The sequence below is a fragment of the Capsella rubella genome, unplaced genomic scaffold (genome assembly GCF_000375325.1).
Source record: "Capsella rubella cultivar Monte Gargano unplaced genomic scaffold, Caprub1_0 scaffold_4, whole genome shotgun sequence".
Lineage (NCBI taxonomy): Eukaryota > Viridiplantae > Streptophyta > Magnoliopsida > Brassicales > Brassicaceae > Capsella > Capsella rubella.
This window is the reverse complement of record NW_006238920.1, coordinates 14,766,519-14,793,409: the sequence shown is the minus strand read 5'-3', so window position 1 is coordinate 14,793,409 and position 26,891 is coordinate 14,766,519. Positions and strand designations below refer to the sequence as shown.

Here is a 26,891-nt window from a genome sequence, read left to right as displayed (position 1 = left end):
TAAGAAGGAAATGTCCCTTGCGAGAATAATGTATGTATACGTTTTCCCACTAAAATTAATTTCCAAATGTTAAGAATGTTTCTAATGGTACCAAACCAATGATGGCCGTCATTAGTATTGTTCTAATATACGCAAAATTTGTTAACGGATCCAGTTAATTGTGACCAGAGAAAAATATTATCTTAAATACTTTACCAAGTATATATTACATTTAAGGAGGTTTAATTTTGAGGAGATCATAATGAATGATGACTACTATATACAAACCTCGTAGTTATACCAACGCTTTAAATATCAGTCTTTTTCAGTCAGACACATTTTTGTTGAAAGAACCGAAAAATATAACGATGAATATAATTAGTTTCCCTATTGTTATAAAAGTCTGTAATAATCATAAACCGCGCGCGATCCCTAGTAAACCGGTTTGGGAGCCACGGGGCTAGAGAAATATAAAGGTTCAAGGGTGTAGAGGATCAAATTGTCGTGGCTAAGAAAGTTGGAGTTGTCGAAAGAGAGAGGAGCTCCGGTGACACCTTTGTTGACATTGGTCGGAGTCTTACACGTGGAGAGCGGAGAACTCTCAAGCTTAACTTTGCAGCTATTGATGTTCTTCACCTTGAGGGAGAGTCCGTACGCGATGAAGTAGAAATATCCCTTCAAGTCCGTTGGGTAGCTCGAGATTGTAACCTTAGCCACTAGCTTTCCATATGAGTCGACGATGGGACACACAACCTTAACCTTGGCCCCTGTCAAGTGCAGCACCCGTTTTCCATTTTTTTTCAGAATTAAAAGTCAGATGTTTACGAATTACGATATATATATATATATATATGTATATACTTGCATAAAAACAAGAAGAAACGATTTGTAGTTGTTTTTAGCGGCTTTTATGAGTTACGTTTTGCTCCACATATTATCTTTAGTGAATTATATATGCACTTTACATTTTTATTCTTTTTTGTAAGTTGTCATAAAATGTATGGCAAAGTATTAACTATGAAATAAAATTTGCAATTGCACCTTGGATAGGGTAGGTTTTGTAGCCAGATTTGCACAAGATGAGACCTTCGATGGCCATATCGGGGTTTGGTTTTGGCAAGTACTGTGGAGTCTCAACCAGTGATGTGTAGGTGGTGGTTGGTTTGGGAACGTAAGGTTGTGATGGAGTGTACGTAGTTGGTGGTGGCACGTAGTAATCGGCGGTGGCTACAACAAACACTAGCGCGACGAGGAGGATGGAAGCGGCGGCCCCTGTAAATACCATTGTTAATAGCTCTTGTTCGTGGTGTTGTTTTGGTTGGCTGACGCTTGATCACAAGACATGGCCTTAATTACATATATAGAACACAATATGATATATATATCTATATGTTGCACTAATTGGATGCACGTTTAAATTTGTGTCATCGTAGTAAGTATTTCACCACCAAAATATAATATTTGATTGGGATATGTTTTGATAAAATATTATTCATCAAGTGACACCAAGGATCCGAATCAAAACCGATGATTGAGACGAAATTATTATTTTTATGGGTTTTAAACTGCTAAAAAGTACATTTACAAACGTAGGAGTTACATTATATATTAATGATAATGTGATAGGCTACATATATTAACCCAAACAAACATCGAGAATTAATCAATTATTTGGTCATGTAATAATAAAATTTTTGGGGTAAGAGTAGGAGTAGAAATATCTAGAGTATGTTGCCTAGCTATACTAGTTTTCATGTTACCTAAGATTTGGTAATGACAAGTAGAACGAGTGTACATATATCCTATGAATATTGGCAGGCAGCTAATAATGAAGTGAAAGTTGAAAGAACAACTAACCTTTACTTTTCATTTATAAATGTTAATAGGCGGTTAGTAAGTTGCAGCAAGAGGTATGCATGCATGTATGTATACGTTATAGGATAGTATTAAATCAGGTGATATGAATCTAAGAAAACGTAGGAGTTTCTAGAAGAACTTGGTCGTCAAGCAAAAACTGCTTCAACGACTCTTGACTTGTCTCTTTGTATAAAGCCCAAGCCGATGAATGATGATTCTCTTTCTATGTAGGACTCGATTCTAATAAACACAAAAACACCAACAACCAAAAAAAAACAGCTTCTTCTAGTTTGGAGTTGAGAGCATAGAATGTGTGGCGGCGCTGTGATATCAGATTTCATGTGGTCGAAATCGTCGTTTGCAGAGTCAGTACCGAATGAAGTCGGTTCTGTGAGCAACAAGAAGCGTAAACCCGTGACAGGTACACTTTGGTTTTGCTTTGATTCTTTTTGGTCTTATTTTGATTGGGTAATATCGTCGAACAGGTGGCGGGCAGAGAGATGGGAAGCGAGAGAGGAAGAATCTGTACAGAGGGATAAGGCAGAGGCCGTGGGGCAAATGGGCAGCGGAGATTCGTGACCCGAGGAAAGGTGTACGTGTCTGGCTTGGCACATTCAAAACCGCCGAGGAGGCTGCTCGAGCCTACGACGTTGCTGCCATCAAAATCCGTGGCCGGAAAGCGAAACTGAATTTCCCCAACACTACTAGTGAAACAAATCAAAACGAGACGATTCCGGAAAACCACCAAGTAGTCGTAGAGAGCTTGTCGGAGGAGCTGATGGCGTTTGAGGATTACATGAGACTTTATCAGATTCCGTTTCTCGACGACGACCAATCGGCGACGGACCTTGGTAACCTATGGAGCTTCCAAGGAGACACTCTCACCAAATCTTAAAATTTTTCATTCCCTGGCCCTTTTGCTCACTTAACCTTGTCTTGTTTTTGATTTCACAATCATCAAGTCTAATTTGTTTCCATCTACCGTTTAATTTCTCAGATAAATTGTCCTTTAAAAAATTATACACCGTCGTTTATTTGTGTTCACCGTTGTTTTAAGTTACAACTACTGTACAATAGTTTCTATTTTTACATAAGACGTATTTTAGATTCTATCTTTGGCTGTCTTCAACACCAAAAGTGGTTCACTAAAACCTTAATGACAAGTTTTGGGTATGTAAATAAGTAATTAATTATGGGACACAGACTCGGAGAAACCGTGAGGTTGTGGTGGCGGCGTTAGAGCAGAATCTGTTGGCTTCACTTCGCCCATGGTTTCCATCGTCAATGGGGTGTCTGTTTTCTTACACCTTTTTACGCCACGTCATCAGCCTCGTTCCGTTTGGGGCCCAACAAAGGGCCCAGTAAAGCCAATTGTTTTAATCGGCCCAAAGAGTGTGATCGCAAGGAGAATGAGGGGCTGGCAAGGCAAACAAAAGCTCAGAAATACAATTTTCTTTCTCGCTGAGTTTTCTCTTCTCTTTATTCAACAAAAAAAAACCACTGAAGAACAATGTTCCCCCCTCCGGCCCTCCCAATCAAATTTGAATTATTTCAGGATATGCTCATTTTTATTATAACCTAAATCAAGAAGCATCAGAAGAATAATGGTAATTGAAGCTTTGGCTCCAAAAACAACATCAATCTGAGGGACCGATCATCTTCTCCGGAACAACAAGAGTGTCAAACTCTTCTGAAGTAAGAACGCCTAACTTCAGAGCCGCGTCCTGCAGGATATATTAAAAACTCAAGATTTAACAAACTGTATCAGACAAGAACCTGTTTGGTATAATTTCTCATCTCAACTTGAAGAAGGTTCAAAATCCTATATAGAGAGCACATCAGATGTTTTGCTATCAAACTACTTGTTTCTCTTGTTGCAAATCAATTTCACTTGTTCGAGACACATCATATAGTAAAGGGTTTTTTTTTTTTTTTTTACCTTCAATGTACTTCCTTCTTTGTGAGCTTTCTTGGCAACTGCTGCAGCATTGTCGTAGCCAATTTTCTGGTAAAAGAGATAAGGATTCAAAAACTTAGTATCAGAGGTCAATTTATTTATCATCCCTTAATGGGTAAATAGATGACGTAGAGACGGAGTTCAATATTTGGAGACTTACCGGATTCAGTGATGTCACAAGCATAAGAGACTACAGAGAAATGCATAAAAAACAAAGAATCAATTCCCAGAGAACATTTTCACACCATGGAAAAATTTCAGACTAACAAACGAGAATAAGCCTACCTCGTGCAATAGCTTTGAGATCCTTTCTCTGTTGGCCTCAATGCCTCTCACACAGTTTTTCTCAAACGAAGCTGAAGCATCAGCTATTAATCTGACAGACTGTCAAAGAGGCGGGATCAAATGCTTAAGATTGCTATATTTTATAAACAATTAAAGAAACAGAAGTATAATGAAAAAGATAAATGTACATGCAAAAGCGCGCTTGCGATCACTGGCTTGAATACATTCAATTCGAAATGACCATTTGACCCACCAACTGTCACAGCTACATGGTTTCCCATAACCTGTAATTTTGTTGGATGTAACCCAAAGAGGGACAAAGAGTTAAAAACAATACAACCTTAGCATTTGGATTTATAGCTTAACAATATTAATGGAACTTACCTGAGCACAAACCATAGTCAAGGCCTCACACTGTGTAGGATTTACCTTCCCCTGAGAAATAGATAAAAATTCAGTTGAATCAAAACTAACGAAAAGGCGAAAGTATGAGAAAAGAAAAAAAGACTGAAGAGCAAAGGAAGATTGTATTCATACAGGCATGATACTGCTTCCTGGCTCATTTTCAGGTAAAACAAGTTCACCAAGACCACATCTTGGGCCACTATATAAAGACATGTTAAACCATAAGAACATAGTGCATTTGAAGAAAAAAAAAAAAGAATCCCTAAAGATTAGATAACATGCCTTCCAAGAAAACGTATATCATTGGCTATCTTCATCAGCGATGTGGCGATTGTGTTAAGTGACCCACTGGTTTCAACACAAGCATCGTGTGCAGCCTGCCAAAAAGCAGAAAAATTGAGCAACTGATTTCACCGTTCAGAAACATCTTCTCAGGTTGGCATCAGAGGCTGGGAAGGTGTTCAATTTCTGTAAATGATAGAGGTAGTTTAGGCTAACCAGAGCTTCAAACTTGTTTTCGGCAGTGACAAATGGCAAGTTTGTTTCTTCAGCTACTGCAGCAGCTATCTTTACATCAAACCTGTACAGATATTACTAGTGTTACTAATAGTGGACTGGTAAACCATCAAATCAAGGAGAGGTGAGCTTGGAATGGAATTATGGAAATCAAATTAGAAATGAGATATACCCTTTCTTCGTGTTTAATCCTGTCCCAACCGCAGTTCCACCTTGTGCAAGCTGGCCAAACAATTCTAGCAAGTTAGAACTCAGCAAAAACTGGAGAAGTTCAAGAAAGCAGATCCCCCAAAGATATCATTTCTCAAACCTGATAGAGGCGGGGTAGAGTACAGGTGACTCTGTTAAGTCCATACTTAACCTGCACATGAATTCCAGATTTGTGATTTTCACTTTTGTTAGAAAAAACACAGGTTTCTGAACAAGCCACTTACTTGAGTAGCATAGCCACCAAATTCTTGTCCTAATGTCAAAGGTGTAGCATCTTGAGTGTGAGTTCTTCCAATTTTCACAATATCTTTGAATTCAAAGGACTGCCAGAAACAAGGTAAGTTTGACAATAAATAAGAATGCAGAGCAGATAGACCATAAAAGGTCTAGAATAACAGGATTAAATAAAAACGTGTCAAGGTCAGAAGATGTTCCATAGACTGAACAATGCAACATCTACAAAGCGACTCTCAGATATAAATAGTACCAGAAGTGATTTTCATGATACTATTGAGGTCAGAGCAAGTTTCATATTTAAGGAGTGCTGTGTTGCAATAGTCAGACCTTAGATTCCAAAGAGCTATGCAAAGTTTTTAAACTAGGGATCAGCCTCGAATTAATCTCGGTTGCAGCTGCAATGTGCATGACCTAGACAAAACCAAAACCAAAACAATATGACCGTCAATTACTAATTGATAGGGAAGTGAGCCAACATATATGAAAAGGAAAAAAAAACATGTCTCATAAACTTTCAGCATGTAAAATCAAAGCTTACAGTCGGAAACGTGTCATTAGAAGACTGTGATCGATTCACATGGTCATTTGGGTGCACACATTTTTCACCACGTTTGCGACCAAGAATCTCAGCTGCTCTATTAGCAATGACCTGTGAAGAGGATCAAGCGAAAAAAGAAAGAAACATAAACACAAAGCCTTCTCTTGTAGAAATATAAAACAAGATCCTCAAAACATAATCTCCAAGAAGGCACATAAATTACCTCATTAGCATTCATATTACTCTGAGTCCCACTACCAGTTTGCCATACAACAAGGGGGAAATGATCATTGAGCTTTCCCTCAGCTACTTCCTGAGCAGCTTGCATAATAGCTTTCCCAATGGTTGGATCAAGACCATATTCCATGTTAACCTATAATTATAGTCACTCAATTCATCACGAACCAAAAGGAAGAAAGCAATTGGAAAATTGAAATGCAAGATGAATCCACAATCCCAAAACCTAGAGCTGAAGTGTTACCTTGGCAGCGCATTTCTTCAAGACGCCAAAAGCACGGACTATTGGTTCAGGCATTCGCTCGCGCTCACCACCGATTTCGAAGTTTTGCAGCGATCTCTGCGTCTGAGCTCCCCACAATCTGTGACACATAACAAATAACACTATGAACCGTTTGCATAGGGGAAAAGAGAATATGCAATGTTTCTGGTAAAGATCAGATCCCGAACTTATCGGAAGGAACTTGGATCGGCCCGAAGGTATCCCTCTCCTCCCTAAACGAGGTCGAATAAGATCTCAGCGCGGTGGCATAACGCAGCGCCGTCGCAGTTGTACCGCCGGGGAGCCGCCGCGAGGCGACGTAAAAAATCGCCATGGATTCTTCTACCTAATAGCAATCAATACTGCCAGTCAACAAAGAGACGAGCAAAGAATCATCAAATTACGCATTTCTCTAACCAAAGAAACTCTACAAATCTGTAAATAGCAAAAACAAAAACCTTGGAAGACGAACCTTGAGAGATAACGACCGATCAAGTTGCAGAAGAGCTGAGAGATAGAGAGAGGAGAGAGATAGGGCAAGCAAATAAAAGGAAAACAAATTAAAAAAAAAATATTAGAGAAACGATTCAACGAATCAACAAGGTTGGTCGATATTTGAAAAGTATGGGGGCAATAAATACTTTTTCCAATTTCTATAATTTCCAACAAAATAGTTTTGTATTCATTTTTTTTTTAATTATGGAAGATAATCAGTTACCCTAAAGAAAGAAAAAAAATTAGAAATGCATCTAATCTCTTATTTGAGAAAATTAGCCACTAAAAGAAATACTATAAAAACTCTCAAAGCAAATACAGTTTACATACAAGTCTTACATATTTTTATGTTCAAGCTAGTGGAAGAATATACACAAATACACAATAGAACAGAAAAAAATGATAAACAAAACCCAAGAAAGAGAGCAACAAGTAGAAATTGTTGCTGCATTGTGCAGTACCACCTATTGTCTGTGCACAACCACACGAGAGAGGAAGAAACAAGAAACAACCAGTGGAAGAAAAATAATCAAATCAAGAAAAGAATAAAATAGACTTGTGAGTGTGTATGTATGTATCCGTGTCAGTGAGTAATAGCCTTCAATGTCTGGCGTTTGTAGCTTTCCGCTTCATATCAGCAGGACCAAACTGTTTCGTGCCACGAGGACCATTTGTTTGCTTCTGTGAAGCTAGAGGCCTTGAAACCGTGTTTGAGTTGTTCCTGCATTTTTTGGAAACATACAAAAAAATTAACTGTTGTTTCATATGTTTTTTTTTTTCTTTTTGTTTTTCTTTGACTTAGTGAAGGACAATTACCTAGATTGAGGACTTCTTATCGGTTTTGAGACAGGTTTCTTGGTTTTTGACTCAGTATTGCTTCTTGTTGGTATCTTGTTGGATTGGTTAAATTGCCAGAGCAAATCTGGCTCAGATGAGTCACTTGTGGCTGCATCTAGATCGTCTGTGCTGTTGTTGTTTCCCATGAAGATGTTGTAAGAATGTTCAGAGAATATTCTTGAAGTGTCTGAAGACAAATCTCTTTTGTAAAAATCTTCAGGCAAAATACCAATCCCACTATCTGTTGTGCCTCCTCCCCAAAGGCTCTCCACTCTTCTCATCTCGTCTTGCCTGTTGTTCACCATCACCTTATCAACCCACTCGTTGGAACCGAAACTTCGTTCATCCTCTCTGTAGGCTTGCCCTGGACTTGCTACTGGTGGCCAAGGTGGTGAGTTCACTGTAATCTCCTCCACTTCACAGCTCTCAGATTTCTTTGGCATGGTATTATTGTTATGAATCTGCAATCACTCAGAAATCAGTTTCCAGTTTGAAACATGAGTTTAAATCATAGAAGATGGAGTTTGACAAGAATAGTCACTCACCTCTACTTCACCAGTTTTGGCTTTGTGTTTCTCAGAGCCACTAGGTGTTGTCAAGATCTTGTTCTGCTGTGACTCTGCTTCTTTTCTCGCGAGAGCTGCTTTAAGAGTAGCAACCTACAAACAAAGTAAAGCAAATCAAATACCATCAACCAAGAAAGTAGAACTAACAGATTCAGTTTAAGTAAAAAAGAAAAACCTGCTCTTTGAGTTCTTTAACATCTGAAGTATCATTGTTCACTCGTGCAGCACCGAGCTCAACCGTAGCTACTCTCTCTGCAAACTTCAAAGTGCTTATTGTTTCCCCAACTGCATCTGCCTCAGGACTTATGTGGACAAACATCAATGTCTTTGCTTGTCCTCCTGATGTAACATATTTGAAATCCCAAGTTAAGAAAAAGCGAGTTTTTAGCTGCAAGTATTCAGGAATAAACTGCTTGTTTCCTTATACCAAGAGAGTCTTGAAGTAGTTGCGTGAGTTTGCTGTTTCTGTAAGGAACATGTGGGTTTTTGTGAGCTAGCGAAGCAATCACATCTCCTAAAGCAGAGAGAGATCTATTAATGTGTTGTGCTTCTTTTAGTCTGTCTCCAGTAACCTCGGATTTATCTACCCTTTCACTGCCTGCTAGATCAACAAGATGCATACATCCACGAAGGATGGCTCCTGAAGTCAAGTCTCTTCCTTGAACGTGAACAGTCAAGCAGCTTCAAAAAAAAAATAGATTTAAGAAAATGTTATTATGAGTTTGCATAAGACATTTAAAGATTATTGAGTTCTCTCTGCTCCTGAAAAGATTTTCCCTTTTACCTATGAGAACGACTGCTTCGATCATTCAAGGCTGTTGACCCAACGGCTCGATTCTTATGCCCAGTTTTCATTAGATCAATAACATCAAATGTTGAAGAAACAGGAACAAGACTTGCATCCGGTACACTTAGACCCTTTTGAGAGCTATTCCTGATCTCTAACGTATCAAAAAAATGTTAAGGAATATGAAAATAAAACATGAAAATATTCTCTCTCGTTAATCAGAACATTAAGAAGTAAAACCATTCATGGAAAAGGATATCTTTTGTTGCTTCCATCAATAACCAAAAGGTCTCTGACTTGCTCATTGTAAATCTCAATCATCTGAACAGCAATATCGTAGCGGAATGTGTCTTTTCTTTGTTCAGCAAGTAGAAACAGATCACCAAGTGCTCTGTAATTAACTCCCTGACTCTTCTCTGTTAGATCTCTTGGCCCGCTCTAGAAAATTTGGAAACAATAAATTTCTCTAGCTTCAAAGTGTTACAATCCTCAATTTTTTTAGTTTCAACTCTAATCTTACCATTGTGAATGTTTTTCCTGATCCAGTTTGACCATATGCAAATATGCAGACATTGTATCCATCAAGAACAGAACGGACCAATGGTTGCATATCAGAGAATACCTCTTCTACAAAGAGCAAGATAGATCCGTTCAGGTTCAGTTTTGAAGCACTGGAGAATAAGAGTGAGGCATTTCAATTTCATTACCTTGAGTCGCAGATGGACCAAATACTTTGTTGAAAGTGAAGGATTTGAGTGATTTTCCATGTCTAGATGCAGTATTAATAGCTATGGTATCATCCTCCATGTTCCCAATTGTACTAGCAAAGCTGGATTGTCCAGGCAAAAATGGTCGTACCCGACAGTAAACTCGGATGCTACCCTTGAGGTCCTGCACTTGATTATAAAGTTTTCTGTTTTCTTCAAGAACGCGGTGATAGCCAGAAGCAGCATGAGCAAGGCCATGAATGTGCATACCTGTGGACAGATATCGATCCGCTAGTTTCAAATTCTTGGATAATCAAAACTATCTTAGAAAGTAAGAGGAGAAAGATCTGAATACCAAGAGAAGAGAACTCTTCTTGAAATTGCTTCTGCATAAATTGCATACCAGCCCTTGTAGTGTAGAGTGTCTGCTTTAGTCCCTATAACAGAAGATACACTCAGAATCAGTGCTATCCCAAACTCAGAAGAAACTATGAGAAGTTTAGATGGAGTTGTGTAATGCCTACTTCTATATCTTCTTGTTGTTGATTGAAGATTGTCACTTGTTTAAATTGTCGATTTTTCATCTCTTCGTCAACAATCTGGATTTTCTGATTGGTTTCGTCTTTCTTTATTGCTTTGAAACTCTTCTCTTCCCTCTAAAATAAGGCGCTTCAGTAATCAGCAAAATCTTCTAACCTATATCTTTTACAGAAAAAGATTGAAGACTCTACCTCTCTTTCAACATGAGGTTTAAGAAATGATTTGTTGTTCTGTGAAGAAGTTGATTCTCTTGGAGGTGCTCTAACCTTCACATGACAGGAAGTTTTTGATAGATTAGAATTATCTTGACACAACCGACGAATATCATGTTCTGTGAACTCACCAATGAAGCAAGAGCTAAAAGAAACTGAAACATACCAACTCATACTGATTTGTCACTCGACTTTCAAACGCTTCTACTACTTTGCTCAGAAGAGATTCAATCAGCTGTTACCATAGCGTTAGGCACTTACATCAGAAAATAACACGATTTAAAGTAAAAAAAAGCAATGAGAAAGATATATATAGATACAAAAGAGCAGCTAAGCGGACTAGTCTGAAACTCACTTTGGGCACATCCTCGGGCTTTTTATCTGATAGAACAGCACGAACAAGTGTGCTCAAGGAACCTGAACTGGACTGAAATCATAGGCACAAAGACACATAAAGGTCAAAGATTCGACTTCAGAAAACAAAACCAAGCAGAGAAAGTTGAAGAGGCCAACCAGCTTGTTAGAATCAGTCTCAGAGGGACATTTCTCATTGTTGATCGATGAGGTTCTAGATAAAGAGTTCATGAACGGCTCCGAATTTTTTCTCACAAATGATGATTTCCCAAGTGCAGGAGGCTTTATGTTGCCGCCAAATTTCCAAACTCCAATTCCACCACTTTGTTTCCATTCATCATAGGATTTGATAGCCAAAACACAATTCACAACTCGAGAAGCATTTCCTCCCTATAAAGAAAAAGAAAAGAGAGAGAGAGAGAGAGAATGCGTATTCATGAGCAGTTGTTGAAGTGTATGAGAAATCTCAAAAATGGGTCTAAGTCCTGCAACATCATACTTGCTCAAGATCAGATGCTTCAAATGTTGGAAACCCCATTTCCTGGATAGCAACAAGGAAGTTCCTAACATTCTCAAAATACTGAAATGCGGATAAGGGCGCTCCATCAGCAACAAGAATGGCATCACAAGGACTTTCCACAACCTGAAGAGAGATCAAAACTCTCAAGAGACATGTATATTAAAGGGGGAAAAGAAAATGAAGTTTGTTAAATTACCTTAGAAACAGCTCCAGGTTGAACCTTATTGAGGACTTTGCAAAGGATAATACCACTTCTTAAGCCAAGCCTAAGCCCTTGTTCAGTTGGCTCTGCAGGCAAATCTTTAGCTCCCACAACGCCAACCATCTTTCTCAGCCAACTAGCTGCCTCATATCTCCTCGATGCTACGCAAACAAACGCAGAAGATCAATCTAAACCACATTCTCTACAATATAACAAAACTAAATCAAAGCTAAAGCTAGTAGTCGAAAACACACACACACACACTAATGAGAAAGAAGAAAGCTATTCGGATTTACCATTATTTAAAAAAAAAAAAAATCAGACAATTATAGTGAGATCAAGCATTATATAAAGTAAATCAGGTTGAGATGGCAAAAAAAATAGAAGAAAGAAGTAGGAAAAGTACCAGCTTCTTCAGCTCGACGAGACTCTAAATCATGATCTCTAAGGCCATTTCCGTGTTGCTGCAACACATCCTGCATTACTGAAGCCACCGAGAAGCTCAAGCCTCCATCCTCCGTCGCCATCGACTCCTATAATCTATCTTTATAGCAATAATAATAATAATAATAATAATCTCTCACAGCACCGGAACCAGAATCAAAAACGTAAACCCAGAAGTAGGAAGCTTGACTGCAGCAATCGCTCAAGGTCGGATCCAAATAAAGATCAGAGAGATTATTAGAAAGAGAGAGAGAAATAAGGGGGGTGAGCTTTAAAAAGGTAACTTGGGAAGAATACTCATAACCTCCATGAATGTGCTCTCTCTCTTTCTCTCTCTCTCACACACAAAATAGATACAACAAGCAACAAAGGTTGTAAAGCTATAACTGCTTTATACTCTGTCCTCTTCACTCTTCCTTTTCTCTCTGTATTCTCCTCCACTCCCCGAACCTGTAGCTTCGTTTTTTTATTTCCGTCCCTCCTCCTCTAATAAGTCTCTCCCTACCCAACCCGTCAAAACAAAACGTTACCGCGCGTGACGATGACGCGATAGAATCTCTCTCTCGGTTTAGCCTTGTTCTACCGTTTGGATTTTGATTATTATTATGAATCCTTACTATTTATATCGATTTTATTGTTGCTTAAACTGGATCTCATCAATGATAATATTTCTTATTTACACTATGCTTACAATTTTTAGTTATTATTAGTATTCTTACTAGTATAACTTTTATTTATTTATTTATTTATTGAATCCAAACCCATTTGAAGATGGTACCACATTTTGCCGTTTGAAACAAAATATATATATATTTTTATTATTATTGATGGCTTTACCCACAACAGTAGTGTATTTCTATAATATTATTTTACTTCTCCATTTGCATGTGTTTATTTGGTATTGTGAATCTTAGCTATTGGTAGAGGTCAGAGGGAGATGGATCTCCAAATTTAGATAAACATTTGTTCGTTTTTTTTTTCTTTTCTAATGTGGTCGATGGAAGAGAAAATATGATGTAAGTTTTTTTTTTTAATTTATGAATAATGAAAATGAGATGGATGTGTATAGTTAAAACCGGCAACAAATCGATGTAGATAGAACAATATAGCTGTGAAATTATTAGTTGATTCCATGTGTCTTTGCAATGCTTTAGAAGCAAAGAAATTATAACATCTTAAAAGTGATACTATAGTATTGGAGTGGCCTAATTAATTAAGAGAAGAAACGACAACCGATTAAATATACAATGAATGGTTTTTAATTTATAATGCTGTTATAAAAGCGAGAATGTTAGGCGAAACATTCCTTTCCAAAATATTGAAGTATACCTTGAGAGAAAATACATAGAGTTAGTTGAAAGTTACTGCAAAATTAGGTCCATTACCCCCTATTACTACTATTTTATTCTCTCTTTTTTTTTTTTTTTCCTTAATAAACCAGCCATTATGTCATTATCCCTTATGAAAAGTATATGTAATATAACGCTAGTCGGTATACTATGATTTTTATTACGTATATCATCGTTAAAACATAATCAACTACATGAATTTTTTTTATTTTTTAAAGACTAGAGAAAGTAAGATAATATTGTTGTTTAGGTAACACATGTTTGATAACAAGTAACACGGTTGTTTATTTTCACTAATAGTGACAATATAGTGATTCACTAAATATGTCGATCGAGATGGTAAAAGATTGTATATGGGCAAGGAGTCAACATCCCAAAACTAGCTACGGTGCCAAAATGAGATCACACCACCAAACATTGACGGCGATATTTTCTGAGTTAAGAAGACATCACCCCCTGATTTATATATATATATATATATATATATATATATATATATATATATATATATTACATTAATAATATATTGTATTAAAAAAAAAACAAAAAAGAAATGGGAAAAGAGTAGAGAGAGATGGGGAGAAGAAGAGTCTTCAACGTTCGAAAAAATTCAAATCAGCGCCTCGGAGCTGCGAACCTAGAAAACCCAAATCAGGTTCGGTGAAACCAAAAACCGAGCCTAGCAGGTTCGGGAACCCCACGTAGAGCGTCTTTGACGAAGACTGCGGACCCCACGTCGAATGTGGTTGTTGCTACGACCGACCGTCACCCAAGTCAATAACACCAACGAACCAGTAACTGCCACGTCGTTGGTTTCGTTTCTTTTCTCCGTATTAAGGTAAAAATTGACCCACTCGCTTTCCTTTGGCGCGTGTTTATTAGTGCCCAAGCTTCTTCCTTCACTCACGCCTAACCAAAACAAAATAAGCGGGGCATACATGATGCATCATTATAAACTAATTAATTTATGTTTTGTTTTGTTTTTGTCTCCAAGTTGAAAATTTGAAAATTCAAAATGCAAACAGGATGATTCAAGATTCAGGAGCAGGCTGATATATATATTGAAAATTTTTGGTGATGAAACAGTAGAACCATTAAGATGTACAACATACTCTCATAATATACCTTTAGAGAACCTTTAGGATCAAAATTGAGGAGAAAGAATAAAGAAGAAACAGAGCATGTGGGATTCAATCATAGTTCCCTTCCCTAACACAGTTTTAATTTTGATGTTAATTCTAAATACATTTGCCTGAATTAAAAGCATCTTTAATTCCCCCCTAATAAATAAATCCACCTTTTTCTTCCATTTCTTTTTTAAGGGATTACCGAAATATATAAAGAAAAATACATTCATATATATATATATATATTGGTTGTGTGTACTGTATATGTATATTTATCCAAAATGCTACTATAATAGAATCCTCTGACTACACTTTTCATACAAATACAACGATGTTGGTGATGATAATGATGATGATGATAAGTAACCATAAAACCTTAGTTGTCATAAGTGTTAGAGATTTATTTTCCCTTCCGAATGGATCTTTTTTCTTTGTTGTTTAGCTCAGTTTAGGAATTCTTTACAAATCGATTTTTATTTTAATAAACACGTGTAAGTACATGTAAATCAGTAAAAAAAATTGTATATACCATTTTAGCATACACAAAAGTTGTGCACTGCAACTAACCTTCATATATACATAGAGTAAAGTAGTTGTGCGGTTAGTCATACCAATTTGCTTAATATCAACGCCAAAATACATTTTACCAAACAACCTGATTGCAAGAACAAACACACACATACAATTTTTTTTTGGCCTTTATAATGGATGAAACCTTAAGTAAGAGATTCATTTTTGTATCACATTATAACAATTAACGAATTAAGATAATAAAAACAAGTATCCCATGTTTTTGATAGATAGATAGATACTGAAAAAGAAAAAAGTGCAACAACAACAACCCATCAATTCCATTATTATTCCATTTCATTGCCTTTTTTCCTTTTCTTTTCATTTCATTTAATTCTAGCTGTATATAATATAATGTATCATGGATCCTAAGCTGATCATTCCTTTTATTCCGCAGCTAATCGAACCTATAATGCTATAACCAAAAAAAAAGAAAAAAAAAAGAGAGAGAGTCAAATCCATAACCATAAGGCCCAAATATATCTTAACAGGCCCAAAACATAGAATAAACAAAATCAAATTTGAGGTACAGTATACAGTATGTTTCCTTTGGTGACATGAAGCCGATCTGGTCGACGATCATTGCTGCAAGATAGTAGTAATAAAGAAATAAAAAGAGTACCAAAAATTGAGAAATAAAAGAATTTTAAGTAACACTATAATATTCTTTGTGGGTCTCTCAAGTTTCTAGCACTTCAATCCATTCTTACAAGATTCTGTTTTCTCCATCAAAAGACATTAACGAACTCCTATTTTGATTTATCTCCCAAAAGTGGGTAAACCTTTTTAATTGTGTAAATTAACCTTTGGTCGTCATCATCAGAAACCAAATAGATTTTAAAGTATAGAGCTTTGCTCAGAAGGTATATGGGTGACAAGGAAACGATGCACCATTTCGAAGCTAGTGAAAGTGATTACTGCTGCGGGAGTTGTTCTTAGGAGGTTAGTGGCACAGCCTCTGTAAAAACCGGGCAACCCATCTTTTTCAAACACTTTCTTGATACAGTCTCTCACGCCTGAGTAGCGTTTCTCACTGTGGTGCCCTTGCTCTTGCAGCCTAGCTCGTACAACCTGCACGCCACAGAGAGAGATCAACAGGTCATATAAAGCCCAAAACCAAACTGAGAACGATGGTAGTGTAGTAGAGGACTCTACCTCGTGCGGGTAAGTTAATGTGGAAGCAAATATCTTTGCAATCGAAGAGGCAACTGCTACATCACGAGCATTGAGATTATCCACTGATTTATCACCTGTTGTGTTCACAAACTTCTTTTTAGTTTGTGTTATCTCCACAAAGATTTTACCCTCCTTTTTTTTGTACTTCATCCAACTGACAAGATTTATGGATCAATTTATACCTTTCTTGGCCAAGTAGACTTTGATCATCTCATATGTAGGAAACTGAATGGCAACATGACTAATACCAGCTAGTGCAGGCACAAGACCACTGTTTGGTAGCGTAAAGAGCAAGAGAAAGTAAGGCATCTATTTGAGAAAGACCTTTGATATGCTAACAGAAAAAAAGTGTTGGCAAGATGGAAAAACCTGTACAATCCTCGAATTCCCTCTTCGTAACCTATCCTCCTTAAAGCAGACAGTGTACTTTTGTATGGCACTACACCCACTCTCATTCCTTGTGTCTGAAGAAGAACCAAGAAGGTGTTTGGAAATAGATTCTTATCGCAACACAAATTAACATCTAGTTGAGGGTCTTCTGAACTAAATGGCACAATATTTGTAATACCAAATAGCTAGGTAAGGCAGGTGTGTATACTAACTAACATTCCCTTATGCTTCATAGATGAGGTTTTTCAGGACTAAATGGCACAACTTTCGTATAATAATAAACATTCCCCTTGATATCTATGATTGCATACATCTAAGCAAAGAAAAAAACACGGACCTGAAGTCTAGTCTTGACAACCCAAAGAGGATTTGTGGCAATTGTGGTAGCAGCTCCAGCACCAGAAGCAGCCAATACGTTAGCACCAACGCTGAGTCTGTGATGCTCATCTAATAACAAATAGAGAAGAAGAATGATTAAAGGGACACAGAAACAGCCGCTTAAGGTATATAAGAAGGTGTTTGAGTTCAAAAGCGCTAACCATTTGAACAAAGAAAGCTCTTGAGCTGGTCATACATTGTGAAATAAATCTGCAAAAAAAAACTTACAGCTCCAATAAGAAGAAAAGTAAGTGGAAAGAGGAACAAAGATAGGTGGAAGAAGAAGTTAAAACACACCGCCCAATTGGAGAGAAGAGCCATCACAGTAGGGGAAAGTCCTCGGTACAAGCCACGCATGCCTTCTTTCTTAAAGATCTGCTCAAGACTGCCAACAATTAGACTACCTGATGAAGAAGGAGATATCAGCAATGTAATCCGATTTCCGAGTTTTTCTTTAGCCAATTTCATTGTTTTAAAAAAAAACAATTAAAAGAAAAGGAGAAACCTTTGATGTTTGCATCACCGAGCTTGGGCAGCCCATGAACCTGAAACCTCGTTTTTATAACATCAAGAGGGCAAACAAACGTAGCCGCAAAAACCCCTAAAAAAAATCAGAAAAGTTTCAATCTTTAAATAGAAAAGAGAATGAAGAAAAGTCTGACGAAAGAAGCAGATCAGAGCATTTGCCTGCGGCGGCACCGGCGGCTGCGTTACAGAGGACGTTTTTTGAATTAGGAGGATGAGAATTAGCGGACATCTCTTGGATCTGAACGCAGAGGAAGAAGAAGAAGAAGAAGAAGAGACTTGAGGAAACGCGACGCCGAAGAAGAAGAGGACAGCGAAAACGAGGATTCCTCTCGGGAGAGGGATGTCGCGGCGAACCAGCGTCGCATTGCCGAGAAAAGATCCCCGAGTATCTTCTTATAGATTGTCCTCTATCTTAAAAAGAAATTGAGTCATCGCAGAGAACGAGCGAAACAAATCTGAAGATCAAAACCGAAGAACATCGAAGAAATCGCAGACCAACAGAAGAATCTGTGTTTTTTTTAATGTTTACCGGAGGAAACTATTCTATTCTATTCTATTCAACGGGAGGGACAAAGAAAGTTATCAAAAGAGAAAGGAAAAATAATAATTATTTTTTTCTTTAAAAGAGATATCTATAATATGAGTTTTCCCTTTTTTTTCTTTTTTTTTTACTTGGCTCTTATTCTTTTAAAAATAGATTTCGTTTTACTTAAAAAAAAGAAGAAAAAATGTACTTTGTTTGTCAGCCAGACGAAACAGACCAACCAAACCCTGGACCTCGTCAGCAGCCTGCCGTAATTTCCCATTTAACATTTACACAAAATTATCATTAAAGTCCATCTTTTCCACCATCATTAGTATTTTTCTGCCACGTGGCTCTATGAACCGGACCTGATCATGTTATACATGTCTGGCCCCTTTTGATGAAAGATAGCATTTTTTTTTTTTTTTTTTTTTTGTCGACAGATGAAAGATAGCATATTACACTCATTTTCCATACAAAATGGACAGAACATTGCTGAAGTAATTAGCATCATTAATATATCATCCACGATTTTCCACTTGGCTTTGATAGTTTGATTATATAAAACCACACTTGGATTAGATAGTTTTCCGTATCATGCATAAACGCAAAATGGAAATCAGTGAACATTATGGATTATTCCATTTGATGACGACCCAAAATAAATTAGGTTTGCGACAACGGAATCTCAAATGATAAAAACATCATTGACTTGGCTATGATGTAAGCAATGACGGTGCTTTGAACAATCAAAGTGCGATGTTTTTTTAAATAAAAAAATTGGTCGTTACTTACGATTTACAAATCACAACGACATCCACACGTAAAGATACGAATTAAAAGAGCGTATATATGGTTAAGCAAACAAACAAGAGAAGTCAACCAAACATAATTTTAAAATACTTGTATAATATTTTGCTTTTGAAACACACATGCATTAATCCCAAAGCCAACAAGTTCCGGTGAACTAAGAATTTTATAATTCTAGGTGGTTAGATGTTACGACGTAAATGCAAATCTCGACTTTATTCGATAGGAGAAGATGGAAGATTCCACTATATCTTGCACAAGAGTATATATATGATTAAGTTTAATTAATACAGATCATCACGATCATACCATTAACATTGATCATTGTACTTATTGTGGGAATGGATTTAGTAACCTAAGGGGCGATGAGAGCACAATAGGAATTGAAAGAAAGTTTAGGTACTTGGCGGTGCACGATGAGATTCCCCTGCGCCATCAATATGGATTTGTAAATCTCCACCAGCTTCTTCTCGTCATACTCCTTGGACGCCAAACCCGGCCCGTAGCCATATTCGCCGTACCCGTACGATGACCCGACGACACGAGAGTTGGCGAGGCGCAGCATCATATTGACGTAAGCATCTCGAAGCCACGTTAGAAGCTTCTTAGGCGACGCCGCCCTTTTCAAGATCCTTAGCTTCGGTACTATCTTGATCCTCCGTAAACGTCTTTTCCGGGTCGGATCCATATTGGCCCGCTTCACATTTCTCCGACTCGGGTTGGCCTTCTTGGCCGACGACCCACCATCTAGCCTTTGGTATCCTCTAAGCCTCCGCCAATACCTTACCTCCATCATAATCTCTCACAAGGGTGTATTGATTAGTGTGTGTGTATTAATTGGTGTCTGTCTTGGCTAGACGAGATCTAGAGAGAGAGAATGTGAGAGGAGTGGAGAATTTATACTGAGAGAGACGGAGAGGCTCTAGGTTTTTTTATAAAGAAGAGCACATTAAGTACGTAATATTCGATATGATTATTCCTAGTCTATTTTATTTATATTTTTTATAAAAAAAATTCCCGAAAGAGATAGTAATAAATAGGATCATGTAGGAAAACATTAAATGTATTATAAAGTAAGCTACGTACGAATTTCTCATCCGCCAACAACAAAATGATCATAGTCAAGACTCAAAATTTATGAAGCATACAAAATTTTTTTTTAATGGGAGGAGATAAGTAAGTAATAGTTCACTTCATAAGACACAATCCAGATGCGTTTACAAACTGCAAGCGAGATGATTTGGTGGCTGTTGCAATAAATGGCGAGATGTTTTTTTTTTATTATTATTGGGAATAAACTGACGATTTATTGAATTTGTTTTGTCGCTTAAGGAGAAGTAATTTTAATTGGGAAAGACATACTAAAGTCAGACAATTTCGTTAAAAAAAAAAAAAAAAGAATTGGCAGCAGAGTCTACTAACAAAGGAACAAACAAAGGAACAACAACAACATTTGAATGTTTCACGCTGCACTGCTCTTCTCAAAAGTGTATAAAGAAAGAGTGACGGACGACGACTGACAAACAAAACAACCCACCCAACTCTCTTTTCCTCCGTCTCACGTCATTTATGTGATTCCAGAAAAAGCCTAACGTCTGGCATGGCCCGGGTAGAACTTGGACAAAACCGTTCATGGCATAAGAAGGATTACACAAGTAATCTCTTACCTCATGAATTGAATCAATAAGAACCTTAAAAGCAGCCCTACCCCATGGATACTTCTCAAATCTATTAATATTTCTAACTAGTTCTATGGGTTTCCTAGGTAAAAGAGTTCCTCTATGACGAGCCATCAAAATTCCAGCCAGTATCATCAAATATGCTAGCCTCTTCCGATCATCTTTACTCCACTCACTGCATCCCAAAGCCATTTCTTCTAAATTTTGTAAAGATGGATACTTTTTGGACTTCAAAATCCTAGTCCATCTGTTAGTAACTTCTTCATTTTCTTCAACATTATCAGTGGGATATTCATCACATGAAAGCCCAGTTATAAATCCAAACTCCTTCAGCGAAAAGCGTATTGGTTGCCCAGCAAAAAGAGACCACAATTCATATTGTTTCTCCGTTACTAGTTGGTTTGCAAGCAGAAAATGAACAAGGGTACCTGACCAAATGAATTTATTGTCCTTCGCTAGCCGATATAAATCCCCAAACGGAGATGCCTTAATGTCATCTAACACATCTCCAAAAAGCCTATCCCAATTTTCATCAAAGAGATTGAGACGAGAGTTGTAGTTGATATGATCCTCAAGTGTAGGCTCTGTTTCTGGTTCAAAGAGTTTAGTCGGTAGAATGAAAGAATCTTCATTAATAGCAGACATCTCCAATTTAAATTCTGCATTACACCAAAATAAAAAATATTAATGAAAGTAATCTACGTTTCAAAAATTGGACGAGTTGTTGAGGCGATGGATGTGTAACCGACGTTAGCGAGCTGTTTAATGAAGTACGGTATAATGCTTGTTATACAAGGCCCTCTCGATCAACAAAATCAGTTCGTAAAATAAAAAATTGTAGCTTTGAAAACACGAACCGAGCAGAGAGTATGATAAGGAGCTGAAGATTAGAAAGCTAGATTCCTCTCTCAGAAAACTACGCCACAGAGAAGAAGAAGAAGTGCAGAAAAAGAGACTAACTGGAGTGGAGAAAAATAAGGAGAGAAATGCGAAAGAAATTTTAATTGATTTTTAACTGATTTTGCTGTTTTTACAGAGAAAAAAAGAAAAATAATAATTTTTTGTCCAAAAAAATTAGTTACGTATGTTTGTTTCCCTTTTGTTTATTAAAAACCTAGTTATTTAATTTTAAAAGATTTGGCTTATTTTGATAATTAAAATTATTTTTTGGCATGTTTTAATAAGTCTCCCTTTTATATTGGACAAAAAAGTGACTTTATACTATTTCTTTATTTTTATAGGGGCAAAAGAAAGAAAAAGAAAAAAAAAAGCGCCGAATAAGAGAAGAGTCCGTTGTGTGTTGTTAATTTATATCTATCACCCACCAAAATAAAGCCGATCGGAGAAAGAGGGGAAATGGATAGTCAAGATGGGTTAGGGTACGGGTCGGGTCAGAAAACCTACGCAGTTGATCGGAGGACGGGAATAGTGAGTGGTCAGATGTACGGGACTCAGGATTTTCCGCCGGGGGAAGTAAACGCGCGTAGGAGCAACGCGTCTTCGACAAAGCCGTCTTGGGGTTTAAGCGATGCGGAGATGAAGAGGAAGAAGAGAATGGTTTCGCGAGGTACAAAGCTTATACCGTTGAAGGAAAAGTTAAGTCGACTTTGAAGAATGGTTTCCGATGGATCAAGAACAAATGCTCTCACATTGTCCATGGTTTTTGACTTGGAGTTTTGTTAGCAACACATCTTAATGCATCCCGGCCACCCTAATAATTAAAGCCAAATTGTGTTTTGTCAAAATATATAGAATATGAATCTTCTTTATAATCCTACTTGACTGGAAAGGGAGACTCTGTATTCTGTATGCTTTTACTTTTTGCATCCACACTGGTGGATTTGTTGTGGCCTTATATATTTATACACCTCAGTGAAACGATGTCTTCTCAAAACTAGTCCATGTCAGGTGACCCATCATTTACACGGACTTACGCTCCATAGTACTTTAACCCATGCGAATACGAGCCTGGCTCATTAGTCATTACGCCAACACACGACAAATTTGCGTTTTCGTTTGCGTTTGCTTTAGTTAGATTTTCCCTATTGAACATTTTTAAACTCTTTTCAACAGGGAATGAAGTTTATGATTATCGTCACCAAAAGACAGAGAAAACTAAGTCCAAAACAGTTTCAGAACTATCCAGATCAAATAACCACAGATCTTGATCTTGACAAACACAAAATATCAAGACGACGACTCTACAAATCGTATCAGTTATAGAGCCTCTCAGACTCCTATTCTCTTATCGCTTCAAGCTATGGCTTTAAGAAGAAGAAACGAACGTGGTAAGGATATTTCTCTTGAGAGTGAGTTCATCAGCTTTCACTGGACTTATCGACTTGCCAAGGACGCGTCCAAGCCTCTCGGTTTCTTTGCTAGCATAGCCTGAACCTTTTTCTATGTAGTTCTTTGCGAGTTTCAGGTAAAGCTTTCCATACCTGTAGAGACATCATGGAAACTCAGGAATTAAAGAGACAAGTGTCTTTTCAACACTCTTATTCCATGTATAGATGAAGCGTTACTACTACATACCTTGCTGTGGAGCCCTTTAGGTTACTTGCTTCCTCCTCAATGCGGGACATCACTGCCTTCTTCTCATCTTCACTTGCTGCAACTAACTCTTTTACCAATGCATCTAAGCTTTCAACTATACCAGCCTATGGGAGAGTGAGAGAATCAACATAAGCTTTCAATTTCAGTGGCAAATAGTCATTCTGCAGAAGACATGTTTTTACCCAACCTTTGAAGTTAGCTGCCCTTTACTGTCCCTGCTGGTCCCAGACTTATCGTTTATGAAGCTTACAAAGTCATCTAAATCCCTGCCTCCGTCATAATCATGACCAGCTTTGTTGTCCTTTGGGAAGAATTTTAACGTCGGGAATCCACTCACTCCATATCTGAATATAAGGTACTCGTCAACATAAATTACTTGAACAGTATAATTGGAAAGTAAAAAAAGATCTTGTCCGACTTACTTCTCCCCGAGGGCTTTGTGTGCATCAGCATCCAAATTGGCGATGACTACACCTTCTTCCTGCTTAAACACGGTGGCTACCTTTTCGTATGTCTGATGATATAAAGGGCAAAAAACATTAGTAATGAAACGACAAGGACTATCGATATATCAAAGCAAACAGAGAGTTGAGCCTACAGGAGCGAGGGATTTGCAGTGGCCACACCTGGCAGATGGAAACTTGAAATGAGAAGATAGCATAAAAGCAAAACCATCACAGTGAAGAGAGAGAGATGACTAGAATGAGTTACCATGGTGCATAAAATTCGACTAAGACATCTTTGTTTTGATCCAGAACAATCTCATCGAAATTGTCAGGTGTCAAAACAACCACGTTTTGTGGAGCGGCAGCTAATTTTACGTTGGTGCCTGCAAACATATATGTTCAACCAGAAGTAAGTACACTTCAAAAATTACCTCCTAGCCAAAAGGAGACAAGCTTAGCTACTATGACCAGCGAAAGTACCTCCTTCCTTGTTCACGTATTCAGCCAATGCTTCAGCATTGCGTGGACCCTCATACCTATTGATAAGATTGCATCAAAGAAAGAAAAAAACTCACAATCTAAAAACAAAAACTTATCGAATAAATAAACTGCTAGGAGAAGCTGTAAAAGCATACTTTTGAGGTTCAAGAGATCCTTTAGGAAACCATTGAATGGTCGGGTATCCACTAACACCATATTTGGTACAGACAGCCTTGTGCTCATCACAATCAACCTTCACCACAAAACACACAAGTTGAGACAATCTATCATTTTCATCTTTGAAACCAAGCCCAGGGAGCTGAATACAGAAATAGAATCAGACTGACCTTTGCAATCAACACTGACTTAGCTTTCTTGAAGCTTGCCCCAAGCTTTTCATACTCTGGAGCAAGTTTCTTGCAGTGACCACACCTAACATGGCACAAGAATCAAAACAAGTCCAATTCCGATTACTCAGTAAAATCTAACCGAATCCAAAACAGAAGATATCCAGATCAACGAAGGGATTCAACACAAGGATCGCATCGGAATATCTATAGCTACCCAGAAAAAGAGAGATGGGAGTTGATCCTCCATACCAGGGAGCGTAAAACTCGACAAGAGCTCCTTTATCTTTACCAACTTCCTTCTCGAAGCTATCGTCCGTCAAAACAACCACATCGTCAGCCACGGCTGAAACTAGAAGCAACGCCAGTAAGGCCAAACCAAACCAGATCTGAGATTTCGCCATTTTGTTTTGCTTCAGTTGGGAGGAGGAGCTTTGCTTTTATTGATCTTTACAACACAACTTCGAGAAGAAGATACTACAAAATAAAATTAAAAACAGTGACATGGCGTGATCGTGATCGTCGATTTAATCACACATAATTATGAACGGTAATCGAGTGTTCTAATTACGTGGCTGGGTTACATGTCGGACTGTGAATGGTTTTAGGTCTCCACATAATTTCCCGGAGAAGAGAAGAGAAAATGTCTTCTCCGAATTCTTTCGTTTAAGCCCTTACTTATCAAATTTCACAATCTAACCCACAGTCGAAATTGTACAACAATGGGCTTAATTTTGGGCCCAAAAACGAGTTTCAAGATGAAACAGCAGCTACGAGCTTTTGAATATTGCAAGGTTGTAGTAAAATCATGTTTTTTTTTTTTTTTTTTCTCAATGTATTGTCGAGAAATATAAACTATATTCTAATAAACTTTTCTGAAGAACTTGAGGATAGAAGAAGAAGAAGAAAAGTACGAGACCATCACACGTGGTGGGAATTCCAGGTCCAGATACAGTAGAACCAGAGAAAGCCTTCTTTTTTTTACTCCACTCTCTATTACTATTATTATGCTATGCCGATGCGTGTGTGTTGTAGATTCGAAATATAAACGTGTCATTAACTTGTTTCTTAGTAATAAAAAGCATATAAATAAATCAAATAATGATAGTTAAGCTAATAAATGTATCTTATCTAAAATATTTAGAGATTGATTCTTAGTAAATAAAAAATAAAATAAAAATCTTTAAAAATTTTGAATTTATAACTCTATAATTTCAAGTATATATTTCTTTTCATCTTCAAAAATTCTTAACTTCTACTTGTATTTTTTTTATTACAATAATGCTAAGAAATTTATTAACAATTTTAGCATTGGATGTGCTCTAAGAAACTAACCACTAGTATTCACTACGTTACACGAAAGCGACACTGAGGCTTCGATTTCCGCTTTAGAATCGGAAACGGAATCGGAAGTGCTTGGAATCGCTCGGAAGCCTGACGAAATCGCGATTCCAGGAAAACATGAACTGGAAGCGCAAGAGAAGCGTACGGTTCTGGTTTGGAAACGTCGAACATATAAACAAGAAGCGTTACTTTTTTGTCTTTTTCAAATCACTTGAATATGAGTGAAAGTAGTTTAAATCTGAGTATAATCCACAAAATCATATGTGTTTTGAGGTTAAATAAGAACAGAAACTTCATTTACCATAAGATAAAGCAATAAAGAAGAAGAACAATTATGTTTTTAAATTACTTGTGGCTTCTAACTTTTTTTTTATTGACAAAAAAAAATAATTGTGTTTAAATATATATTTTGTTGTATATAATATATATGTTGCCTACAACTTTTAATTCTTAAACATTTATACATTTTACTAAAGAGAAAATCAATTTAATAGAATTTAGATGTTTGTATATAATTAAAATATAAATCTCTTAATATATATTTTAATCTTAATTGTTTAAGATATGCTATTTTGCATTATTCAGAGTTTTAACGCTTCCAATACGTACCCGCTTTCTATTTTCTTAAAAAATTCCGCTTCTTCGCTTCCAAACGTTTACACTTCCGCGTACTCGCTTCCGATTCCATGTAACTTAGCTAGTAATCATGTTTTTTATAAACTCACTAGTACTTATAAAAAATACCTAAGACCATCTCCAATGGTTGAATTAAGTAAAATAACGAGTACTTAACCATATCTTTAATAAAAATATAACACAATCAAAATGAAACAACTCTTCAAAGTACGTTAATAAAAACATGCTCCAATTGTAGGTTCTTAAATTTTAATTTTTTTTTTCTTTCAGTTGTTGTTGTCGGTAACGATTGTTCGCAGTTTTTATGTTGGTGTGTCCCTAAAGAAAAAAAAAGCTATGCTTCAAAATGATTGAGAGGTAATCATATTTTGTTCTTTTGTTAATTTACTGCTTTTATTTTTTACT

General features: G+C 37.1%; 8 protein-coding genes across 12 annotated transcripts; 2 read left to right on the top strand and 6 right to left on the bottom strand.

The window, feature by feature from the left end:
• Nucleotides 1-240: 240 nt before the first annotated feature.
• LOC17888464 (proline-rich protein 3) lies at nucleotides 241-1,264 on the bottom strand. The gene is made up of 2 exons (XM_006296006.2): nucleotides 1,021-1,264; nucleotides 241-746 (listed from the first exon to the last, which is right to left on the bottom strand). Exons 1-2 carry the CDS (start codon nucleotides 1,262-1,264, stop codon nucleotides 412-414), a joined length of 579 nt encoding a protein of 192 aa, XP_006296068.1. The 3' UTR covers nucleotides 241-411.
• Nucleotides 1,265-1,922: 658 nt separating this feature from the next.
• On the top strand, nucleotides 1,923-2,948 carry LOC17888987 (ethylene-responsive transcription factor ERF071). Its single transcript, XM_006296296.2, has 2 exons — nucleotides 1,923-2,257; nucleotides 2,322-2,948. The coding sequence occupies exons 1-2, from the start codon at nucleotides 2,146-2,148 to the stop codon at nucleotides 2,729-2,731; spliced, it is 522 nt and encodes a 173-aa protein (XP_006296358.1). The 5' UTR covers nucleotides 1,923-2,145; the 3' UTR covers nucleotides 2,732-2,948.
• Nucleotides 2,949-3,248: 300 nt separating this feature from the next.
• On the bottom strand, nucleotides 3,249-7,087 carry LOC17889345 (fumarate hydratase 1, mitochondrial). Of its 2 annotated transcripts, none has more exons than XM_023785207.1 (18): nucleotides 6,956-7,087; nucleotides 6,672-6,845; nucleotides 6,466-6,583; nucleotides 6,208-6,357; nucleotides 5,985-6,095; nucleotides 5,774-5,857; nucleotides 5,434-5,532; nucleotides 5,310-5,360; nucleotides 5,172-5,221; nucleotides 4,982-5,063; nucleotides 4,766-4,860; nucleotides 4,616-4,682; nucleotides 4,463-4,513; nucleotides 4,267-4,362; nucleotides 4,079-4,177; nucleotides 3,954-3,983; nucleotides 3,776-3,841; nucleotides 3,249-3,560 (listed from the first exon to the last, which is right to left on the bottom strand). In XM_023785207.1, the coding sequence occupies exons 2-18, from the start codon at nucleotides 6,815-6,817 to the stop codon at nucleotides 3,474-3,476; spliced, it is 1,482 nt and encodes a 493-aa protein (XP_023640975.1). In that variant the 5' UTR covers nucleotides 6,818-6,845; nucleotides 6,956-7,087; the 3' UTR covers nucleotides 3,249-3,473. The 2 variants fall into 2 exon arrangements, with proteins under 2 accessions (XP_023640975.1, XP_006296086.1); XM_006296024.2 differs by having other exon boundaries at nucleotides 6,672-6,829.
• Nucleotides 7,088-7,253: 166 nt separating this feature from the next.
• LOC17888188 (kinesin-like protein KIN-14I) lies at nucleotides 7,254-12,605 on the bottom strand. The gene is made up of 18 exons (XM_023785206.1): nucleotides 12,110-12,605; nucleotides 11,698-11,864; nucleotides 11,481-11,624; nucleotides 11,141-11,371; nucleotides 10,983-11,054; nucleotides 10,794-10,862; nucleotides 10,607-10,681; nucleotides 10,400-10,531; nucleotides 10,231-10,312; nucleotides 9,876-10,145; nucleotides 9,689-9,795; nucleotides 9,428-9,606; nucleotides 9,166-9,327; nucleotides 8,809-9,062; nucleotides 8,557-8,720; nucleotides 8,361-8,474; nucleotides 7,795-8,276; nucleotides 7,254-7,699 (listed from the first exon to the last, which is right to left on the bottom strand). The coding sequence occupies exons 1-18, from the start codon at nucleotides 12,228-12,230 to the stop codon at nucleotides 7,579-7,581; spliced, it is 2,946 nt and encodes a 981-aa protein (XP_023640974.1). The 5' UTR covers nucleotides 12,231-12,605; the 3' UTR covers nucleotides 7,254-7,578.
• A 3,204-nt stretch (nucleotides 12,606-15,809) lies between these two features.
• Nucleotides 15,810-18,237, bottom strand: LOC17889750 (nicotinamide adenine dinucleotide transporter 1, chloroplastic). 3 transcript variants are annotated; one of them, XM_006294574.2, is made up of 9 exons: nucleotides 17,825-18,237; nucleotides 17,643-17,738; nucleotides 17,435-17,541; nucleotides 17,299-17,347; nucleotides 17,097-17,206; nucleotides 16,739-16,833; nucleotides 16,552-16,640; nucleotides 16,349-16,443; nucleotides 15,810-16,264 (listed from the first exon to the last, which is right to left on the bottom strand). In XM_006294574.2, exons 1-9 carry the CDS (start codon nucleotides 17,892-17,894, stop codon nucleotides 16,031-16,033), a joined length of 945 nt encoding a protein of 314 aa, XP_006294636.1. In that variant the 5' UTR covers nucleotides 17,895-18,237; the 3' UTR covers nucleotides 15,810-16,030. The 3 variants fall into 3 exon arrangements, with proteins under 3 accessions (XP_006294636.1, XP_023640784.1, XP_023640785.1); XM_023785016.1 differs by having other exon boundaries at nucleotides 17,435-17,512; nucleotides 17,825-17,908; XM_023785017.1 differs by lacking the exon at nucleotides 17,825-18,237 and having other exon boundaries at nucleotides 17,435-17,512; nucleotides 17,643-17,803.
• A 958-nt stretch (nucleotides 18,238-19,195) lies between these two features.
• LOC17890266 lies at nucleotides 19,196-19,985 on the bottom strand. Its single transcript, XM_006293331.2, has one exon. The coding sequence runs from the start codon at nucleotides 19,792-19,794 to the stop codon at nucleotides 19,354-19,356; it is 441 nt and encodes a 146-aa protein (XP_006293393.1). The 5' UTR covers nucleotides 19,795-19,985; the 3' UTR covers nucleotides 19,196-19,353.
• A 2,031-nt stretch (nucleotides 19,986-22,016) lies between these two features.
• On the top strand, nucleotides 22,017-22,584 carry LOC17889537. The gene is given in 2 exon segments (XM_023783667.1): nucleotides 22,017-22,237; nucleotides 22,240-22,584. Coding segments are annotated over 2 exon segments (309 nt in total). The 5' UTR covers nucleotides 22,017-22,033; the 3' UTR covers nucleotides 22,345-22,584.
• Nucleotides 22,585-22,722: 138 nt separating this feature from the next.
• On the bottom strand, nucleotides 22,723-24,955 carry LOC17890496 (protein disulfide-isomerase like 2-1). 2 transcript variants are annotated; one of them, XM_023783666.1, is made up of 11 exons: nucleotides 24,759-24,955; nucleotides 24,507-24,591; nucleotides 24,315-24,412; nucleotides 24,160-24,215; nucleotides 23,945-24,062; nucleotides 23,832-23,859; nucleotides 23,656-23,747; nucleotides 23,421-23,577; nucleotides 23,206-23,337; nucleotide 23,174; nucleotides 22,959-23,108 (listed from the first exon to the last, which is right to left on the bottom strand). In XM_023783666.1, the coding sequence occupies exons 1-11, from the start codon at nucleotides 24,908-24,910 to the stop codon at nucleotides 23,056-23,058; spliced, it is 972 nt and encodes a 323-aa protein (XP_023639434.1). In that variant the 5' UTR covers nucleotides 24,911-24,955; the 3' UTR covers nucleotides 22,959-23,055. The 2 variants fall into 2 exon arrangements, with proteins under 2 accessions (XP_023639433.1, XP_023639434.1); XM_023783665.1 differs by lacking the exon at nucleotide 23,174 and having other exon boundaries at nucleotides 22,723-23,118; nucleotides 23,213-23,337; nucleotides 24,759-24,951.
• Between the last annotated feature and the right edge of the window lie 1,936 nt (nucleotides 24,956-26,891).

Coding starts and splice junctions, on each gene's coding strand:
- LOC17888464 (XM_006296006.2), bottom strand. CDS start 1,264: ATGGTATTTACAGGGGCCGCCGCTTCCATCCTCCTCGTCGCGCTAGTG. Junction 747..1,020: donor CAAAACCTACCCTATCCAAG/GTGCAATTGCAA, acceptor TGCACTTGACAG/GGGCCAAGGTTAAGGTTGTG.
- LOC17888987 (XM_006296296.2), top strand. CDS start 2,146: ATGTGTGGCGGCGCTGTGATATCAGATTTCATGTGGTCGAAATCGTCG. Junction 2,258..2,321: donor GAAGCGTAAACCCGTGACAG/GTACACTTTGGT, acceptor ATCGTCGAACAG/GTGGCGGGCAGAGAGATGGG.
- LOC17889345 (XM_023785207.1), bottom strand. CDS start 6,817: ATGGCGATTTTTTACGTCGCCTCGCGGCGGCTCCCCGGCGGTACAACT. Junction 5,064..5,171: donor GGATTAAACACGAAGAAAGG/GTATATCTCATT, acceptor ATATCTGTACAG/GTTTGATGTAAAGATAGCTG. Junction 3,984..4,078: donor TCTCAAAGCTATTGCACGAG/GTAGGCTTATTC, acceptor ATTTCTCTGTAG/TCTCTTATGCTTGTGACATC.
- LOC17888188 (XM_023785206.1), bottom strand. CDS start 12,230: ATGGCGACGGAGGATGGAGGCTTGAGCTTCTCGGTGGCTTCAGTAATG. Junction 9,796..9,875: donor TGGTCCATCTGCGACTCAAG/GTAATGAAATTG, acceptor TGCTCTTTGTAG/AAGAGGTATTCTCTGATATG. Junction 8,277..8,360: donor CCAAAACTGGTGAAGTAGAG/GTGAGTGACTAT, acceptor GAGTGATTGCAG/ATTCATAACAATAATACCAT.
- LOC17889750 (XM_006294574.2), bottom strand. CDS start 17,894: ATGTCCGCTAATTCTCATCCTCCTAATTCAAAAAACGTCCTCTGTAAC. Junction 17,739..17,824: donor AGCCGCCGGTGCCGCCGCAG/GCAAATGCTCTG, acceptor GATTTTTTTTAG/GGGTTTTTGCGGCTACGTTT. Junction 16,834..17,096: donor TTGTCAAGACTAGACTTCAG/GTCCGTGTTTTT, acceptor GTTCTTCTTCAG/ACACAAGGAATGAGAGTGGG.
- LOC17890266 (XM_006293331.2), bottom strand. CDS start 19,794: ATGATGGAGGTAAGGTATTGGCGGAGGCTTAGAGGATACCAAAGGCTA.
- LOC17890496 (XM_023783665.1), bottom strand. CDS start 24,910: ATGGCGAAATCTCAGATCTGGTTTGGTTTGGCCTTACTGGCGTTGCTT. Junction 23,860..23,944: donor GTCGAATTTTATGCACCATG/GTAACTCATTCT, acceptor TCCATCTGCCAG/GTGTGGCCACTGCAAATCCC. Junction 23,119..23,212: donor CTAAAGGGCTCCACAGCAAG/GTATGTAGTAGT, acceptor ATGTCTCTACAG/GTATGGAAAGCTTTACCTGA.